This window comes from Carassius auratus, chromosome 30 (assembly GCF_003368295.1).
Source record: "Carassius auratus strain Wakin chromosome 30, ASM336829v1, whole genome shotgun sequence".
In the NCBI taxonomy this organism is placed as follows: Eukaryota; Metazoa; Chordata; class Actinopteri; order Cypriniformes; family Cyprinidae; genus Carassius; species Carassius auratus.
Genome location: NC_039272.1, coordinates 17690724 through 17712462, shown reverse-complemented (window position 1 = coordinate 17712462; position 21739 = coordinate 17690724). Strand labels below are relative to the sequence as shown.

General features: G+C 37.0%; 1 protein-coding gene across 3 annotated transcripts in view; it reads right to left on the bottom strand.

Annotated features, from left to right (window-relative positions):
• Positions 1-19775, bottom strand: part of tub (TUB bipartite transcription factor) — a 95343-nt gene extending 75568 nt beyond the window's left edge. For all 3 annotated transcript variants that reach the window (XM_026211836.1, XM_026211839.1, XM_026211838.1), the window contains exon 1: positions 19240-19775. In XM_026211836.1, the coding sequence (XP_026067621.1) occupies positions 19240-19301 (62 nt within the window). In that variant the 5' untranslated portion in view covers positions 19302-19775. The remainder of the gene's footprint in view (positions 1-19239) is intronic.
• Positions 19776-21739: the final 1964 nt, after the last annotated feature.

Sequence of the window (21739 nt, the reverse complement as noted above, 5' to 3'; positions counted from 1 at the left end):
TTTAATACATTTTAGATCCAGTGAGGTTAGGGTAACTAGAGGGGCAGTGAGGGAAGACTGCATCATACCCCAGAGAAAAACAGTTTTTGGTCAGGCTGTCTTCTCCGTAAGAGCAGTTCAGCAATGGAACACAGTGCCGGCAACCATTAGAGAGTCCTTGTCGTTCTTTTCATACAAAAAAAAAATGGCTTGTAGAGAACCAAACTTGTGGGCACTAATGCTTTTATGTGTGTATTTAAATATTATATCATTTTTATATGAATTGTATTTATTAACCATAATGTGTTATATGCAATTTTTTTTTTTTTTTTTTGGATTTTGTACTTGTTATTATTTTTAAAGATTGCCTTGTTTAAATCTGGCTGGGGGACTACCGATGAAAATTAGCACTTTTGAGCTAACTCAGGTACCCTTTCAAATAAAGAAATAACTTGTAATGTAAAGGGTTGTGTACAGTATATCTAAAGTCTTGGGAGTTTATTTAACCTATAATTGATATTCTGTGAGAAATCTGTACACTATATGAGGTAAAATAAACATGCACATGAGTAGATATTCTATTGATTTGTGCTTATTGGTATAAAAGCGTTATAGACTAAACATTCTGTTTATAGTTTTTCTCGATTGCTTAAACACATTTCTTGAAAATATACCTGATATTCTCAAAACAGTAAACACAAATCCATAACATCTCACCCACTTCCCCAAACAAACTATTTTCAGGTCAAAATGAAGCTCTATACTCAAAACCACTCTCTCTTGCTGAAAAAACAAACTTTGCCCTCAGACAATACACACAAGCCCTCAAAAACACACACACTACAACATAGTCTAACACACTGGTGAGATTCATTCAAAACAATACTACAAAAACCAGTAATAAGTTGTGTTGCTTGTGGTTCTCCCCCTCAAGGAACTTTTCACATGATGAACACATGTATACATTTGCACATTTTCTATTCCTTAATGTACTGTACAGTACAATACACCAAACAACAACAAAACAATATTCTACTCCAGCATCACATCTTTGGTCTGGGTCAGACCAGAGAATCTTGTCAACATCACAGGCTATAGTGGCCCTAGCCAGGCAGCAGAGGTACAATTCTTTTGCATGACTGATCCATCCCTGTCACACATCACCTGAATGTTCTTATGATTGAGGCGACGGTGAAGAAGCTTAAGTTTGGCTGAACTCATTGCCCAGCCTCCCTCATAGTCATACCATGGACAGGGACATGGTCAACTAGTGGCACAAATTTCATCTGAGACTCCTTGTCTCCTTGCCCCCTTGCCCCTCATCCTCCTCCTCTTCCTCTTCATTCACCTCTTCCTCCACTCCTTAGTGCTCTTGCTCATCCTCTTCCTCTTCCTCCTCCTCCTCTTTGGTGTCCTCGACTTTTTCCAATCACGTCTCTCTGGATCCATTGTTCCAAGACTGAATGAACTGACTGGGGCACTTTTATCTATCTGTTGAAGGTTCTGATTGGTTTGTGATAAACTTTGACTCTTAGTGTTTCCACTTAGTTAATTGTGTGATATTTGAGTTTAAATTGTGCAGACTTGAGTGAACAATATTGAATGCTAGTGCTTTCTAAATGACCACATGGTGTAAGGACTGAGAAATGTAGGGATTTGTATGTAGAGTTTTGCAGTAACAGTTCACCAAATCTGACTCATGTGTTAAAGCAGGGGAATAGTGTTTACAGTTTATAGTTTGAAAATGGGTGTTCTTTGTCAAAACTGGCTGTATGGTTTAGAAATTTTAGTTTAAAATCCTGGTTAGTGTTTTAGCAATCAAGAAAACTAACATGTTTTAGTATTTTCGAAGACACAGCACATTTGACTTTTTGCCATCCTGGATTTTTTTTTATGCTCGTCACGTTGCATTTTGCATTCTCCATGAAATAAAAACTAAAATAAATATATCCTTCATAGAATTTGTATAAAAACGGAGAAAACATTTTCACTCAAAACATATCTGCTTGTATTGCTTATTCATCAGAATTTCATACAGAAACTAAAATGCCTAATTGGTGCATCTGAACTAGCATTAAGACTCAATATGTTTCACAACCAAATACATTCAACTACTGTGTGTCTTCAGAAACAACAAATTATTCATGTATCCATTTGTTGTCGTGATATTCTTGATATTTGTGTGGTATACTGCACCATTTGTCAACAAGTAAAGCTACAAGTGCTTTATTTGAGGGAAAAAAACAACAACAACCATGTTGTCTATGCAAGTATATTCCAACACCTGGCACAGACCTTTAACCCCTTAATTTAACCCCTCTGCACATCATTTTCAAACAAATCTAGCCCTATGAGATGGCTGCCCACCATGTTTAACAGCTGCTGACATCGTGCGTTGAAGGCATACTTTGTCTTTCTGCTAACATAAACTGCTCTAGATGTAGAAGATTGATGTTTGATAGATGACTCATCAGACCATATATATATATATATATATATATATATATATATATATATATATATATATATATATATGAGTCTATTGCCCAGGGGTCCAGGTTTTGTTCTTCTCACACCAGGTCATACATCGGGCCTAATGCGAGCAGTTTCTAAATTTTCTAAAATAATTATTTTAGAAGCCATATTTTTATTGCCATTTCTCAGCTATCTGTATCTCTTCTTATGAACACTGTTCATCTTTACCAGTTTGTTTGAGCATGTTATGTAATAATAATAATTTCTGACTTCTGAGGCTGTTCCTATTGACACAATGCATTATTGTGTAACTACAGCACACACAACTCAGTAACCACATAATGTGATCTTGCTGCTAACTGTGATTCAGATGATTTTCTGTTCAAATCATTGTGCATGTGGTGTTTCCATGATTTCTCCTACCAATTCTACCAATTAAATAATAGATATGACAACAGATACTTGACCATACCTAGACAGAATTAATGTTTTTTTGTTTGTTTGTTTGTTTTTTGCAGGTTTAACATTATGCCAAGTGACTGTCTTCATGAGTTAGTCATTAATTATCCATTCAAATGATGTTTAAAAACAAAGATTAATTCAAGAGTGTAACAAGTGACATATCTTTATGAATTAGTCATTGAACCACTCAATCAATACATTCCAAAACACGGATTCATTTGGCAATAAAACAACAAATAATGTGTTGCAACAATCCTGCTGTGGCTGTGTTTGTGGGGGAAGCAAATGTGGTTATAATATTGTGTCTAAAATTTAAGTTACTAAATTTTAATTTTACTGAACTGTTGTATAAAAGCAATATCATATAATCATAGGGCTGGATGATTATGGCCTAAAATCAAAATCTCAATTAATTGAAAATTTTACCTCAATTACGATTAATGAACGATTATTTTGTTTCTGTTTTGTTTTTTTGCCTTCATAGTTCAATGACAAGGTTTGTACTGTAAATATCATTGACTAGGGGTGCTCCGATCACGATCGGCCGATCGTTAATGCGCATCTCGTCAGTAAAGCCGGTTATCTAATCAGCGGTTAATTCCATCAGGTGCCTGATTTCACATAGAGCAGCTGTTACTACACAGAGCCGTTGTTAACTGAGAAGATGCGCCAAAAAACGCTGAAAATGAAGTGGATTTGCGCAACTTCTCTATTAACAACGGCCATGTGTAGTAACAGCTGCTCTATGTGAAATCACGCACCTGATGGAATTATCCGCTGATTAGAGAACCGGCTTTACTGACGTCACGGGCTGAGCGGCCACACCTGCGGATCATCAAGAGCTGCCTATTTATGCACAGCAAACGAACACAGAGATGAGAGATGTATCCAGGAGAGCCAGCTAATCCTAATTGTCTGTCTTGCTTTCAGAGAGCAGTGTGTGACCGCCAGCCCCACCGCATACGGGAGAGCACAACGGACCCACACCGCCACAGCACACAGATCACAGCACACCGGACCACCTCACCTCACCGCCTTCTGCCACACTATTTATTCATAAAATCCACCCTTTGTATGGCTGCCGGCGCACGTGTCCAGGCCACGCAGCTGCTGCCGAGGATGACATCCCAAGATGACGTTATCACATACCTCCAGATGTTTGAGACCGTGGCCAGGAGGCGTGGCCCAAAGTGAAGTGGGCCTGGATCATCGCATATCCCCCCCCCCCCCCCCAGAGTAGTGATGGGATTTATGGCTCTTTGAGGGGATCCGGATCTTCGCGATCCGTTCCTTTCAAAGAGCCGTTCAAAAGAATGGCTCTTTTGGCTCTTTTTAAATATTTAGTCAGTTTTAAGAAGCCAGCTTGGGAGCATCTCAGTTTATCCTGGAAATAATCACTGGGAGGTATTATGAGGTGAGATTTGTAGTCAAATAATTAAAGCTCAGATATCACACACCAATATCTGAGTTTGAATTATTCTGAAATATTGATTATTACCTCATTTCTCATGTGTCGACTATATTCCATAGGGTTGCACAAATCCCTCTGCTTAGACAGTGACATCATTATTTTGATTTACCTTTAGTACAAAGTGTGTGTGTGTGTGTGTGTGTGTGTGTGTGTGTGTGTGTGTGTAAAACTACGTTGACTTATGTTATTCATACAATACCTACTCACAAATAAACATAAAAAACAAAGCCGGCTGCAATGAATTTCTGTGCAAAACAGCTTTTACTACAAACACTTCCACACAAGAACATTGTTATCACACAATAACATTTTGATAGAAAACTATTTTTTTTTTTAAGTAGATAAAATTAGAATAAATAAAATGGAAATGTCTACATACTATTACTACTGTAAACTTTGCAAATAGGACATCAGCCCCTTCAAGTCAATGAACAATAACAAAGTGGGCTGCAATGAATGTCTGTGGAAAACAGCTTTTAGTGAAACATTTCTATACAAGTACAGTATCACAAAAGAACATTTTTAATGATTTTAAAATAAGTTTTAAATGAACACAAAATGCAATGTAAATGCATGCACAACTAATAGCTAATATCATCACGCTATAAAGGGTTGGCCTGCGCTGGGTGCGCCCCTCCCCCTATAACTGTTCTGTCTCCTGGAGGAGCTCATTTGTATGAACACGCATAGGAAAAAAAGAACGATAGAAAGAACGGCTCCTCTCCAGTCGCGACTCGGCTCCCATCGTTCATGTTTATGAGCCGTTCAAAAGAATCGGTTCGTTCGCGAACGTCACAACTCTACCCCAGAGCTCAACGAGTCTTACGAGGAGTGGAAAAAAGAAATCCTGGGCCGGATGGGGCTCTCACCGATCAGCGCCGCTCAGCTCTTCAATGAGTGGGCCTTTGATCCACGACAGCCGGCCCAAGCTCAGGCGGCCAATCTCTCCCATTTCGCACAGCCCTGGCTACTGGCCGGGGGTCCCAACGCACACCAGGTAACGGAGCGTGTCGTCATGCTTTGCCTCCTGTGGGCCCTTCCCCACCCGCTACGTCTGGCAGCCGGCATGCGGAACCCAGTGAACTCCCCAGCGAGCTGTTGGAGGCCATCGAGCTGGCGGAGGCCACCCAACACAGGGAGGTTGGGGAGAGAATGGGTGGTCTAGGAGTGGCGCACGCCGGAGGGCACCCAGCGAACAGTGAGCAGGCCGGCGGTTCCGCGGAGATGAGCCTATGCCCACCAAAGCACCCTGCATTCCGCCACAACCTTGGCTGGCAGGCTGCAAAGTGCACACTGAGAACGCGCCGCGGGCGGAGGTTCACCTAAACAGTCGCCCCTAACTTGCTTTTCTGGACTCAGGCAGTGCGGTCAGCCTTGTGAATATGGCAGTGTTCGGGAGATCCCTCAGGCCTCCACCGGCTTCACACCATTTTCAGTTGCTCTTCGGTCACCAGCCCCGTGGTCTGCTCGACGTTGCCCGAGAGGCCTGGGAACAACAACCGGACGTACACTGTACGTCCCGTGGACCCCCGAGACGGAGGCGGTGTGACACGTGTCCTGAGCTCTCATCAGCGTCGCCCTGGAAACAGAGCAGTCACACCTGCTCCTGCTCGTCACAGACTGAGCGGCCACACCTGCGGATCATCAAGAGCTGCCTATTTAAGCACAGCAAACTAACAGAGGTGAGAGATGTCTCCAGGAGAGCCAGCTAATCCTAACTGTCTGTCTTGCTTTCAGAGAGCAGTGTGTGACCGCCAGCCCCACCGCATACGGGGGAGCACAACGGACCCACACCGCCACAGCACACAGATCACAGAGGAAGCCAAGCACCCCGCACCAGACCACCTCACCGTCTTCTGCCACACTATTTATTAATAAAATCCACCCTTCGGGGAACTCACCTGTACTTACTCATTGTGTCCTTCACCCCACCACACTATATATATATATATATATATATATATATATATATATATAAAAATAAAATAAATTTGGTTTTGACAGACAACCCAGAAATCAAACAGCCCACCAGAAAGTTCAAGTACTCCTTAACCGTCCATCACAAGGCTAGGGGAGTTACATTGAATTGCTTAAATGTTTCATCAACCTCTTCCTGAATGTGATTTATAAGAGCTTCACCATATAGTGATATCTAATGATTGATGTTAACAGTAACACAACCAATAACCAGAGAGATGAAGAGCATCAATCACTAAGGATGACATCAAACTAGGGGTGTGCCGGTTTCAGAATTGGTGATGACGGTTATGACGTGAGTCAAATGTGACGGTTCATAACATAACCGTCGGGGGGGGATAGCGTGTTTCATTTTGTTTCATATTGTCTCGCCACCATGCTAGTGGATCTGCCGTAGAGTCAATTGGTTGATCTTGGAGATAGCGGGTTAACTCCGTGTCAGCGCGCGCTCTGATCGGTAAAGGGGCAGAGATTTCAGACCTCCGTTTATTAAGGATATCTGTCACAAAACTCATCATCCGCGCCAAAGTTTTTTGAGCAAATTTCAAAGCCGCACCCGCCCGCCATCCTCTGATTGTTTTGCCGTCTATGCTTTGCTGATGCGAGCCGCAAAAAAAAAAAAAGCCATTGTCTGTTCTAGAAAGGATGCAGCAAAGATATTTAATGCTAGAGTATGAGGCATAGGCCTACGCTGAGTTTCATTTACAATGAGATGCGCTCTAGTTCACAGCAGTGTTGCCAACTTCTTTCAATGGAAAGTAGCTAAACCCTGCCTGAAAAGTCGCTAAATGTCGCTAGATGACGTCATATGCTAATTAGCATATTCATGACGTAGGTGCGTCATATTATCTCGCCCTTTCTGTGCTCATGTACTGCATTTTAATGCTGCAAAAATTCTAAAAAAATTCTAAATAAAGCTTGTGCTCGTTCGGCAGTACTGGAGAGTCTCAGAGAATAAATAAGGTCTGTCAAAAAAAGTCGCTAGATTTGTCGCTAGTCGCTTTTTTGGAAAAAAGTAGCTATGGGGGTCTGAAAAGTCGCTAAATCTAGCGACAAATCCGCTAAGTTGGCAACACTGGTTCACAGTGCAGTGCAAGTGAACGCGGCGCGCTGGTGCTTCCATGTCACGGTTATCATTGTCTGCTATATTTGCTTTTTATTTATTAAAATACATGCAATTGGTTGATGAAACATCTATTAAAATGAAGATAAAATTAGTTCAAAACAAAATTCGTTTTTAAGAAAGGTTTTCTACAAAGCAAAATTTAATGAAGTGGTAAATATCATGTCTGACGATTTACAAAACTTCATTAAGTGGTAAAAACCATGTCTCCCGATATATTGCACATCTGATGATCCTATCTAAAAAATGAAAATAATTTTTGATAAAAAATGTTTGTAAAAAATATTTTAGTGACACGGTTTTGGCGGTTATAGAGTTCTAATGACGGTGTTCAACTATAACCGCCGGTCTCACGGTTATATACTAACCGTCACACCCCTACATCAAACCACATCATCCTGTACAATAATATAAGTTTTCTCAAAAAAATAAAAACGTTGCCATGGAATACACATTTACACATCCACCCCCCTTCACTTTCTAAGACTAATGCATCATCAACAGAGAGAGAAGAGAATATGTGTGTGTGTGCATGTAGAATATACATGTTCTCTATGCAGTTATGTAGTTTTTATTATTAGTTTTACTGCTACTGTATATTTACAAAGCTAAGCTCGAAAACATGACTGAGTCACCAGCATATTGTTAATGCTGAAAGATCTTGAAAAGCATTTAAATGACATTCAAAAGACTAATGGCCTTGGCCATTGTGACTCAGTAAAAATTAACTTAAAAAATGTACAAGGTCAGATAAACATTAAAGATGTAGCAGTATACTTTAATTCAAATTTAGCCTTATCTTCAAGACCACCTACATATATAAGGGTGAAATGTGTTATTTTTTTGTACATTTCTTCCTTTGGAACAACATCAGGGGGAGTAAATGATGACAGTAGGATTTTTTTCTATCACTTTTATACTACATGTTTGTGTTTGTGTGTCTGTATTCACACCAGCAGCATGGGTAGAAGCCACTGGCAACTTCTGGAGTGTGGAAACACACCAGGGGTCTCATTTATAAAACTTCATCCTAAAAGTGTACGTTTGAACAACAACTAGATTTTTTGTTCGCACAAAAGTTCAGATTTATAAATGTGTATGCCAGAACCTGCATAAAAAAATCCCTTTATAGATCCCATATTATCATCCCACACAGCGCTCACACTTTCTCTCTTCTTCGTCGTTAACAGTTCTGTCTAATATGGATAGAAGGCTGTCTAATAATCAGATAGAACGGTTAAACAAAGGAGTTAATGTATACAGAAAGTATTATAACGATTGCTTTTGTAAGGCCTACCGTATTTTTCGGACTATAATTCGCACCTGAGTATAAGTCGCATCAGTCCAAAAATACATTATGACGAGGAAAAAAACATATAAGTCGCACTGGATTATAAGTAGCATTTATTTCAAACCAAGAACCAAGAGAAAACATTACCATCTACAGCCGCAAGATGGCGCTCTATGTCTTCAGTGTAGACTAGAGGAGCACTGAGCAGCATAGAGCGCCCTCTCGTGGCTGTAGACGGTAATGTTTTCTATTGGTTAATTTCTCTCGGTCCATGTCAAATTAATTTTGATACATAAGTCGCACCTGACTGTAAGTCACAGAACCAGCCAAACTATGAAAGAAAGTGTGACTTATGGTCCGGAAAATACGGTAATAGTAATAGAAGGGCAAACATTATAATACGTATTTATATAATTTAAACAAATCTTTGAATGACTAATCAACATTTCACAAACCTTGCAAACTTGTCGAATCCAGCTGAGAGATCTTGTGTGTATGTGTATCCAGCATGATTGCATGTGCTCTGTGTGATGGTCAGTCTGTGTGAATTGAATGCTTTACACTTTAAACTCGTGATTTCAAATTATGCTGTGCTTCATGCAATTTCTACTCCTATTTTGTGCCTATGCAACGTTTATAACGGAGACCCCTGGTGATCACTGTTGTCATCTTATCTGGAGTATTAGTGCATCCACATCCACAGTCTGACATTTCACACACTGCACGTCACCACAGTGAATACTTAAAATACCTTTCAGTTACTTCTTCTCAGCAGACGCTTCCAAAACATTTTACAACTATTCTTTTGTGGAAACGGTCTATGAAAAGTTAGGTAAGGTGTCTTATCATTGAGCACAATGATGACAGAGCAAAGTTTGAGAGCTCATTATATGTCATACCTAATTGAACCTGCTACACGTGTTCTAATACTCTAGATGACCACCATAGTCCACTTCTTAAATATGGGCACATTATAAGTCTGTTTTCTTGAAAATGGTTTATGAAATGGCTAAATGCATTCAGATGAATTGTGAAATGGTTACTGGCAAGTTAGAGGTCACAGATTAAAGAGACTGATAATGACATTAAATACTAATGTCATTAATCTCCCATATAAATTGGATGATTGATTGGTAAACACCCACGAGACTTACGTGAGCAATTTTGCTAAACTAAATGTATGGCTCTCTCTCTCCTTTGACAAGATTAGAAGATGCAATAATCCTTTCAGTGTCTCCCATTTGCAGACTACTTACCTGGCTTTTTCTCCTGCAGCAAAATGACTCAGCAGCTAGCAAGCTTGAATTGCTAGAAAAATGGCAACTTTTTTTTTTCATCCAATAAAAGCTTTTAAAATGTGCCTCGTTTTACTCAAGGTTTATCTTAAGGAATGTCTAATGGAGTCTAAAGGAAATTAAATCCTCAAATTAAAAGGAGTGCTAGAGAAAATATGAGAAAGCACTTTCACCTTGTTCTCAATATCTCAGAGATGGTTTTTTTTTTTTTTTTTTGTTAAATTGACAGTGGCATGTTACATCTCAACTGCTCAACAATTTTTAAGTCTGACAGTACTGCATTCATATCTACAGCTAGTGAAATGTAGCTATGAGGTATGAAAAATCAACTACACAATAATACAATAAGACACATGAAGTGATTTTATCATCATGTTTTAACTGGCTTACGGTCCACTTTTCATTAACAACCACAAAAAAAAAAAAAACAATTCTACTGCCAAGTATAGAGATCATTAGGATAACTATTTGCATTTTACAGTAACCAAAAGACATTGTAACTTGTAGCATTACTATAGAATTTAAGTGATGTGAGGTCACAGATATTAACTCTGTTCCTAGAGTAAGTTATTTTCTTAAGGTGCCAACTCTGTGAGTGTCTAATAGGCACAAAATGCACACACAAATATTAGGTAAAAATGGAATAATCTTTCTTGCTGTACTTTTTTAAACAGTCATTATGTTAGGAATGGGACTTAAAATGCTGTCTATATAGGCAGCTCACCAGATGATTTCAGATCCATTGTCTATTGACTAGTGCATTGATTTTGGCTTTCTTTTAAATAATTAATTTTCTAACGCTAATGCTTATAATGTCAACCGAATGCCTTTTTATTTTAAAAAGCTTTTGGGTTTAAATAATTTACACCCACACAACTGACTACCCTTCATCACAAAATTAATTAGGGCCCTCAGATTTCACGGGCAGAAAGGCTCCGAGGTGAACTGAAAGAATAAAAAAATAAGTAAACAATTAACACCACTCGGCATGTCTTCAGCCTCTTTGGGCTTAATTACCATCTATCTATTTTTTTGCCCCATCTTATGAGAAACTGTCCGTAATTAAATCAAAACCAGAGTATTTATAATTAAGTGTCATTTCAGAAGCATTCAGACAATTAGAACTGATTTTGAAGAGGTGGAGAGAGGTAGACGTGTGTCTCGTGTTTTGTGCTATGGACGTTAGGGAGATCTTCTCTCTCCCTCTCTGCTGCTTTAACCAATTCTGTTTTAACATATACCAGCCTGGAGCCTGCGACTGCATTTCCCTGGTGAACTCCACATCTCTGACTCTGAGACAGTAATTAGAGCAGTACAGCAGTTTCTGTTCTGTGCCCCTCATCTGTTCTTTTAGGAGAAAGGGCTTATGCTCACAGCATATGTTGCTTTAATGTGTTTTCCACAAGATACACTTTAATTATTTCATTAAAATGGATTGTATGGATAAGGTATAAATAGATTACTCAGAATACATTTTGTCTCTTGCAAATTTACACAATTTGACAAGTAGAGTTATCAGCTGCTTAATTTGTAGCAAGTAAATATGGAAAGATTAAAGTACTGTTTAGAAGTTTAGGGTTATGTTTTTGAAATACATCTTACTTCTCACCAAGGCTGCATTTTTTTAAATCCAAAATACATTAAAACAATAATATTATGAAATATTATTACAATTTAAAATAACTATCCTTTTAATACCTATATTTTAAGATTTAATTTATTCCTGTGATGTCAAAGCACATGACTCCTTGGAAATCATTCTTTATTTTGATTTGATGCTCAAGAAACATTTCTTATTATCTATGTTGAACAGTTGTACTGCTTTATTTATTTTGAAAATTTATATGAACAGAATGGAGAAATATAAGAGCATATTTAAAATGCAATTTGTATTAACAAAAATCTTTGCTGTCACTTTTTAAAAAAATATAAAAATATATATTTTGGACAGTATATCAGTTATATCATTTTGAGACATATAGGTTTTAAAAAGCTACAGAACCTGCTCAAAATATATTTCTTTCTAGTTTTTTATAATCTTTCAAAAATGCAATTATAAAAAATACCTAACATCATAAACAAAAGGCACAGAGTTAGAAATTTGAATAGCGAGCTAATAATAAAAACCCAACCATGACTATGGTTACCATTATAAACTCATTAGCAAAGGCTTAAACCGGCTCCATGAGAAAAAGAACTGGAGCATCTTCACGCTGCAGTAGAGGAGAGGTTTACTGTAGATTCAGTCACAGGTGAACGGTTACCACAGAAACGGTTCCCAAATTATTCATAAGGCTGAGTTTATGTCAGGGGTCACAGCTCCAGGGGCCAGACCTGAAGGACACCACTTATGTCCCATATGAGACAAGACAACAGATTTGAACACACACATACATATGCAGCCGTGTGCTCTTCTTTCAGTAGATTAGTAGTGCATTGTTGTTCAAATCTACAGAAAGCATTTTAAATCTGCTCCCCTGTGCCTCACTAAGGTCTCTAAGATCCAAAACGTCGATAGGAGGCGAGACCGCTTATTTACTTAGCCTCACATAAATTGCTTTGTTTAGACGTCTATCTGTAGAGATTGCCTGGCATGGACATCTTCTAATTAACCTGATATAGGATGAAGAACAAAATAAAAAAGGTACTATAGTGTTGTCCAAGGATTTCAACCACAGGTAACATTTTCTATCATATTCTCAACAGATGTGCATCAATCAGCAATATATATATATATATATATATATATATATATATATATATATATATATATATATATATATATATATATATATATATATTAGGGATGCACGATATTGGATTTTGGCCGATATTCGATATGCCGATATTTTCAAAATAATTTTGGCCGATGCCGATACCGATATATACAAACATTTTCACCTGATATATTTAAACTTTAATTTTACTGAAGAGAAATCCACGTATCTCTTCTGTACTGATTCTACCATAAATTTATTATTTTACAAATGTAGACAGACATTCACACCTGAAAAACAGGTCAATTAATTCACTTGGAGAATATCGGTTTGGCTCATCGGCAGAAATATTCATATCGGCCGATACCGATGATGGTCATTTTAAGCTTTTATCGGCCGATACCGATGTTGTGCCGATATTATCGTGCATCCCTAATATATATATATATATATATATATATATATATATATATATATATATATATATATATATATATATATATATATATTTTTTTTTTTTTTTGGGGGGGGGGGTTGTGATAATAACCTCAGCAGGTAATAACAAATCACTATGATTGGAGTGCCATCAGTCCAACCCATTTATCGATTAAGCGGAGGCTAATAAACCTCCAACCAGGTGATCACAAAAAAGGCTAGTTAGCATCACTTGCTCAGTGCTTGCTGGTGGATGCCAGAATTACACTGTAAAAAAGGAAAAGAAAAAAAAGAGAAGCATTTTTGCCTACTATGGGGTATGCAAAAGGTATAATATATACATACCTTAAATATATATCTTTTATTCAAATGTAGAAGACATATTTTTCTTTGAATGATTTCCTACAGCCAAACAAACACCCATGAGCAAAGATGGAAGCCTCCATCCAGGTCACATACTCCTTAGGGTTCATGCACAAGTCACCCAACTGCCACAAAGATGAATGAAAATGCTAACGGATAGCTCTCTCTGCAGGTAATACAGACCTTCAGTCGAGAAATTGAGATGTCTTCTAATGGAGACCTCTTTCCCCACCAAGCTATCTTAACAAACTTACTGAGTCTGAAATACAAAATTAATCCCACAAATCAAGCATCTGCCATAGAGAGAGTGTGTCTTTATATAAATGTCTTACAATGGTTCCACTTATCTGTCAGAACACAGTAGATGTTCTGTGTAATTCATGCTGTGATTCAACTCCTATTGGAATTCAGTCCATGAGCTGCAGTGAATGATGTGAAAAGTCTGTGCCTCGCAATGATTTTTCACCATCACACTTCTCATATTTTTCACTATAGTAAGAAGTAGGGATGTCAACGATTAATCGATGATCGATTAATTGTCGATAAGAGATGCAATCGATTAAGGCTATCGATGGTCGGTTAGCTGCGTGCGGCTCATGCGCACTCAACACGTGCGAGCGGCTGTGAGTGACGGTGACGATATATAAAAGCATCATCATTCATTCACAATGTACAAATTAAGCTTTTCATGTGATTTAAACTTTAAAGTACATTAAAATAGAAACAACATTAAAGTTCTTCAACATTAAATGCAATAGAAATGTAGTTACTAATCATTTCATCAGATAACTGTTTTATATCGTGCGCTTTGCAGGGCTGCGGGACACAGTGACAGGACAGGTAGTCTATTCATTCCTACAACTTGTTAATTCATTCCTACGAATTATTAATGTGGCAATTGTCCATGTTTCATTAATTTTGTTCCCTAAATAACCCATGATTTAAGTGAAATAAGGGAACAAATTAATAAATCGAACGAATTCTTAATTCATGAAATCTTTAATTTCCCTTCCCATGTTTACCACAGTAAGAGATGCGAAAACAGTTATTAAAAGCGAAAGATAATAAAATAAACCTGGGAAATTAGAGGGTTAGACTATGAAGATTTAGGAAAAGAAACGATGCCTAAATATACTGAATTTGTGGAAATTCGCGACCAACCGGCAAACCAGAACAAAGCCGCGTAAATGAAGACTATGGGGTCCAAAAGCATGGTCGCGATCTAACATTTTCCAGTTAACCTATTATTCCTCTAATAAACAAAGCTTTTATACCACACTTGTCATAATCAGATCTTATCATTTCTAAATAAATAATTGCTGGATTCAAAACAGCGATTAATAGGCGCTGTGACCGACACATTCCTGGAGCATTCACTGCTGTCATTAAACGATGACGCCGAGCATCGTTCACAAGTTTCTGCATGGACCTGACTAGGGCACAGGTTCTAAGCCCTGGGACAAAATGGGATGCTTTAAGGAAAATTTATAGCCTACTAAGTAATAGGCCCAACATAAAAATAACAATTTGTTTTCATGTTTTTTTTTTTTTTTTTTTTTTTAATAGGCTATGCGAAATATATCCGATTTAAATAGGCTAATTAAGATTAACGGATTTAAAACAGAAGTGTGGGCGCTCCATAAGTTCACAAAAAAAAAAAAAAAAAAAAAGGATGACAACGCATTCTGTTTGTTTGCTTTATTTTACAAGAGCACAAATCTTCTGTTTTTATTGTGAGTGTGCACAAATGAAAGTAAACACTTTTGCGGAAAATATATAGCTATATTTTTTAATGTCTCAGCTGTTTCGATCGCCCCGGAGCCTGCTGCACACGTATATTCTAGCGATTCAAACTTACATCGCAGTCTGCTCATTATCAAAATAAAATGTCAACTAAACATTAAAAGGTTACACTGGTCAGTTTAAATAGACCGTAGTATACCGGTCCACTCTGCTGTTATGCCAAGGACGTTTTTGCTCATATGAAGAGGATCATCTTTTCCGTCTATATGCGAATGCGTGTTAAGTACAAGCCTAGTTTACATTATAAATAATAGTTTAACATTCAAATACATTGCGAATATGGAAACATTTCGATTTGTGCCGAATGAGACATGAGCAATAACCTCCAAATAAATCTAGCCAAAGCCGCGCTCGCTCATCCTCGTCTGCACGCATGCACTGTCACGATCTAATGCGCTGTATGCCGGATTTTTAAAAATCTGACATTTTCTAGGACAGAATCCAGCAGGATCAAATTAATGTGAGCAACTGTGTTTTGGTGCAGCAGCGCCGATGTAGTTCACTTAATGTGCAGCGCAGTCACACGCGCTCCACATTTCGGATAATTTTATACAATAATGTCAGTTGAAAACATTGCAATTGTGCTTTAAAATACAACAACGAGCACCACAAAACCATTTCAAGAGGCGCGTTCAGCGTTCTCCGTGCGGGATTGGAAACTGTCAACAAAGTAAAATGACCTCAAAAGTATGGCTCGCTCTCTTCATTTTATCAAATGATCATAATCGCATCTATTCATTTTATAATCCTGCTACTAGCATTTTATTCAGACTAAAACCTCTTTAATTCAATTGAGAAAGCGTTTTGTGTGTGTGTGTGGCTTTTGCACATCCTGTCATACCGCTGACTGCGTGCCTGCAATAGACGCATTTTGCAGTATTATGGTTAACGATTAATCGATTAATTGATCGTTAATTTAAACGACGATCGATCATAGAAATAATCGAAATTTGACATCCCTAGTAAGAAGTGTGAAATAAGGTATGAAAAACATATATAACCTTGCTTTAATTAAATAACTGAGCCTTTGCTAAGCCCTGCCTTAACAACTGTTGCCATCTGACATGTTCAAGCTTCTTTATAATGTAACTAAGCTCATGAAGGAACTCTGTGTTTGTAGTAGTTCCTCTTTTCATGTTGTTATTGCTTTAAAAAACAAAAAAACCTATTAACATTTTTTTCACTGAAATTATGTTGGAATAAAATATAAATGTTAGATGAAAAACGTAAATTATTAGGAATAAAAAAACTGAAATGCCGAAGCAAGACATTAAAAAGGCAACTTCCAAAGTATAAAAACTAATAAAAATAAATAAATCCAAATCTCACAATTTATTTCAGTCCAATTAAGAATAATATCCATTAAATCAATCTTTACCCCTCTCTGAGCACTGAAAATCAAACTGGCTGTATGTGAAATAACATACTCTCCAAGTCGATACTACAATTCCCAACTTCTCTCTGCCTATAGTATAATGAATACAATGAATTCAAACTTTCTACTCTTTTCACATTGTTTTTATTTTTTATTTTTTTGCCTTCTGTGTATGTATATTTGGATGCATGCAGTGATGATTCATCTGGGATGTTTAGTGAAACTAGTCAAGAGTTAGCAACAGTAACCAAGCAGGCTAAGCTTAGCAAAGGGTCAATTAAGTGCACTGATTATATGATCCATTGAGAATAAAAAAAAAGAAAAGAAAAAAAAAAGCAGGAATTAATTATAAACAGGTCTGTCTAATGGTCATTGTGAGACACCTTATCTGCCTCCTAATGAGATCACTTGACATTTATTTGGATAATTGGAGCAGATTCCCCCCTCTTTGACACAAATGTGAAAATGCTTAACTACTTCCATTGAAGTTGCCTGTGCTGAAAACTCTCTCTTCTCTTTCAGCTGTGCTAATGGGGACACCGGCTTGTTGATTAGACCGTCTGAGAGCCGCTCCAGACCTGATGAGGATGGCTGTCGATTGTAATGCCAGCATGAGCTGTGCACGTATGAATCTGCAATCAGCACCGGTTCCATTAAATCCTGAACTAGCTCAAGGCATCATTCTGGAGCTGATCTAACCGCAGGTAGTGGCTGAATTAAATAGGTGAGGGAAATGTTCTTACTGCAGTGCTGGTTATAGTTAAAAGGATTACAATCAGTTGAACAAAATATTGTGGTGCTTTGTCTCCATCACACCCGCCTCTGTATTCACTGCACATCATAGATAGAACTATGATCTGGGATGTACTCGAGCCTGATGTGCTGGCAGGCATTGTCTCTTTTATCCATTCATCAGAGATGGTATACTCAGCAATGAATAGTATTCCCTTTGTTTGGAAGAGAAGCACCAGCTGTTCTCTGAAGCACTGTCTTTGCCATACGAACACATCCTCCATTTACCTCTGTGCCCTATCACCCACATGCATCCCCCAACACTGAACTAGCCAGAAGGGTCTCAGAGGAGAGAGACAGAGGGAAAGATGCTGCATCCAGAATGCATACCCCTCGACTACTGATGAAGAGTGTTTTTCAGCTATGCAATATAAAAACAATCTCAATACTACACCTGCCGTTAGAACTGTCCTTTGACCTTAGATGTACTGATAATAGAAGTACATTATGCTGAATCTATTAATCAGGTGAAAATAATAATCAGGTGAAAAAGTACAGTTTACCATAAGGCTCAAATTATCAGTATATCATTCAGTATTCAGATTATTTATAGAAAATATACTTTAGATATCTTAAATCATAATATATAGAAAGAGAGAGATATACAGATTAAGAAAGAATTAGATTATTTATAGATAAATTTTACTCAAAGTATGCATTAAAAATGTATCATGCATGTGTATACAATTCACTCATTTTTATACAGAGCAAGTAGTTATGATTTTGTAGCATTTTTAGAAAAATAGTATAGAACTTTCTACAATGATATTACATATTTATTAATCTGATGACTGCAGTCCCATGGTACTGGGATAGCAAAATGTCTTTTTGCACACTTTGGCAAATGTAGAACATCATTTGGTTATTGTTTTTTCTATGGTTTCATAAATACTACATGTTTAGACCATCTCGTTTAATAAAACACTTTTTTATTTTAGTTAAATGTGCATATTCAGACAGTTTGATGAGATGGTTGGCTTCTTACGTATATTATCCCTGCTTCATTGTAACATGCCCCATGAAGAAATGCTACAGTATGAGGTATCAAGACTACTGTATTCCCTCTGGGGAGCAGTGAGAGTGCAGTCACAGCATACCAATCACATCCTGGGTTTTGACTGAAATTTCAAATGTGTCACCTACAGCAGACATGATGAACTCCAGCATCTTCTGGTTCATAGGCAGGATGATGCCCGTAGAGAATTGGGATGCTGACAGTGGAGCTGAGAGGATGCTGAAACCAGGCTAATCAACACAGCAGAGATGCGCTGCAAAGAGCACGTGTTGAAACAGAACGGTGACGTTTCGCTCTGCAAAAGCTGTGTTGATACGCAGTAACCGTTATCTCAAAACAAAAATGACCCGTTATGTGCTGTTTGATTGAGCCTAATGTTTCTCTTTGTTACAAACTCCTTTGCGAACACTATATCAGCGAAAAACAGCATTAGGTTTGCGAAATGCCCTTCGTTTGTACTAAAAGATGCCATTTGTTCCATCTCAAACGAATTACGAACTTTATACACAACTTCGGTCGTTAAAATCAGCGTGTTCGGTCACCGTCATGAGCCGTTGGGTTGGTTTGTTCGATACATTTCTCTTCGCTATTTTCTTTGAGCACATGCATTATTTAACTCGTACAAAATCTGATTTTACAGTGTGTACAGAATAACGGCATGCTTACCTGTCATAACTCCATCGACTGTATGACATGCTCTTATTGTTGCTCAGTCCGTCCATGGCCATCTGTGAACGCAAATGCTCGTTTTATGCAGCGACGGCGAGGTATAATATTGTTGGCGTCTTGTGTTAAATCCTCCGTCTTCACCACGGTGGATGTCTTCAGCTGTTTCTAGTGGAGAGCTGGGAAGCCAGAAAACCGTTTGGTTGAGGGGTTTAAAATAGGTGGACTAAACCACTGGCTGCGAGAGGGGAAATGTCTGTTAAATTCACCATGCTCCTACACGTTTGGATTAAGATTTTCTTCAAGAAAATAACGTAGACATCAGTTTTGTTGTTGCAGAAGTTACAGTGGAAACCTTTTGCGTGTGTGTAATATATAAAAAAATCCCCTCTATTGTAGAACAGAAGGTAAAAAGGGTAGCCTAAATTTTGTTTCGAGCATCGATAGATGCAAACTGTATATTGGTCATTCCTGAGCCTACATGTTTTTCAACTACACGTGATTCAACTTCTAAACACCCCGCATCATTAGGTAAATATCAGTCATATTTTTCCACCTTTGGCATTTTTGACATTTTTTTCAAAATTACGGACACAATGTAATTGGTTTAAAAAGGATTTTACACAGAAATTGTTATAAAACAAATATATAGCCTAGCTATTGCTCATGTCATGTGTCCCTGATAACAAATGTAAGATTTATCATAATTCTCACATTTTTATAGGACTGAAGCTAAAAACACATAATTTGTGTGTCTATGGTCTCTTTATATTTGTAAAAAAAATTGTTTTATTAAAATCTTTAACTAAAACCACAGTTTTATTGTTTTAGTCCTTAATGTGTCATATAGTAGCCTACACAGCAAGAAATACTTTTGTTCTCATATATATATATATATATATATATATATATATATATATATATATATATATATATATATATATATTTACTGAAACCATTAAACTATTTTATACCTTTTCATTTAAAATATTAATAAATGAAGCAAATAACCCGTCACAAGTTTACAACCCGTAACAATGAGAAATAAATTTATTTATGACGGGGATGAGATGTTGAAATGTGGAAAAAGTAATAATTTTCCATCTTATATTTATGTGATGGGGTTGAGTTGTTAAGTGTCACAGTACCCTCCGTGACTATAACATGACTCAAAAATATGAATAAAAAGTATGATTCTACAAACCATTTTCTGCACCACTATTAAAGATACCTGACTGATGTAATTTCTGGGAAATTATGTCACATATGAGTGGAGTCTAAATTTTTATCGGGTAGAATGGTTAGTGTGACGGTTGAGTTCAGACTGAGAGACATAACTTAAAAGTATGTTTTTTATCAAAATCATCAAAATACACACCATGAATTATCACTAATGCTCATTTATCATTTATCATATATATATATATATATATATATATATATATATATATATATATATATATATATATATATATATATATATATATATATTACGCACACACACACACACACACACACACACACACACACACACACACACAGTAAAGATTACAATTAAGCCTAGTTTTTTGAGGATGATTGCACCCTAAAGAAAACTGAGCATTAGTGATAATGCGTGTGCATTTTGATTATGCATCATCCAAGATATTATGTAGAGAAGTATTTAGGAAAATAAATGTAGGCTAATATGAAAAATGTGCAACCTCTGACACAAAGGCCTCTGAGGTAAACTAATGTCAGTCATCTATTTTTACAGAATAGATATAACATACAATTGATAGTTTTAATTATTTTAAAAGCTATCAATGTTGAATAGTAAATGAAATGCGTCATGTAAAATGATGTATCTTGACAATAATTTAATAATAAATGTTATTGAAAATTTATATAATAACAGAACCCCAGACAAAAGTAAACACTTGCAGCAATAATGATACCACATTATTTAAAAATACAAAATAATAATAATAAAAATAATAATTGTATTACGCAAATCTACATTTACAAAAAATGTAAATGATTTCCAAAAATATGAAATGGTATAATTTACCAGTTTCTTGCATTAGCTCGGTCTATTTTCTGGAGTACCTTTTAAAAGGCAAATATACATCTATTAATAGAGTGAAAGAGAGAGTAACGGGGATCAGTTAGTGAGTTGCCTACGTAAGTTTTGCACTCCTTGACTGGATCACAACATGAATGGGCTGGGGGATGGGGGGTTGAGGTGGGAAATCTTGGAGAGTCCAATATCATTCAATAAACAAAGAAACTGATAATGTGGCCAAAATTACTAATCAAAAATGATACTGTAGGGAAAAAAATAGCAGAAAATAATGACTAAAACCATGGCACATTCAAATATTTGAAGTCTTGACAAATATGTGCAAGATGGACAAGATCAGAATTCAATATGCAAAGAAATACAAGAACAAAGACCAATTACAATTCAGTTATCAAACAATGATTTCACCGCTGTTGATTAAATTGTTAAAACCCCAAT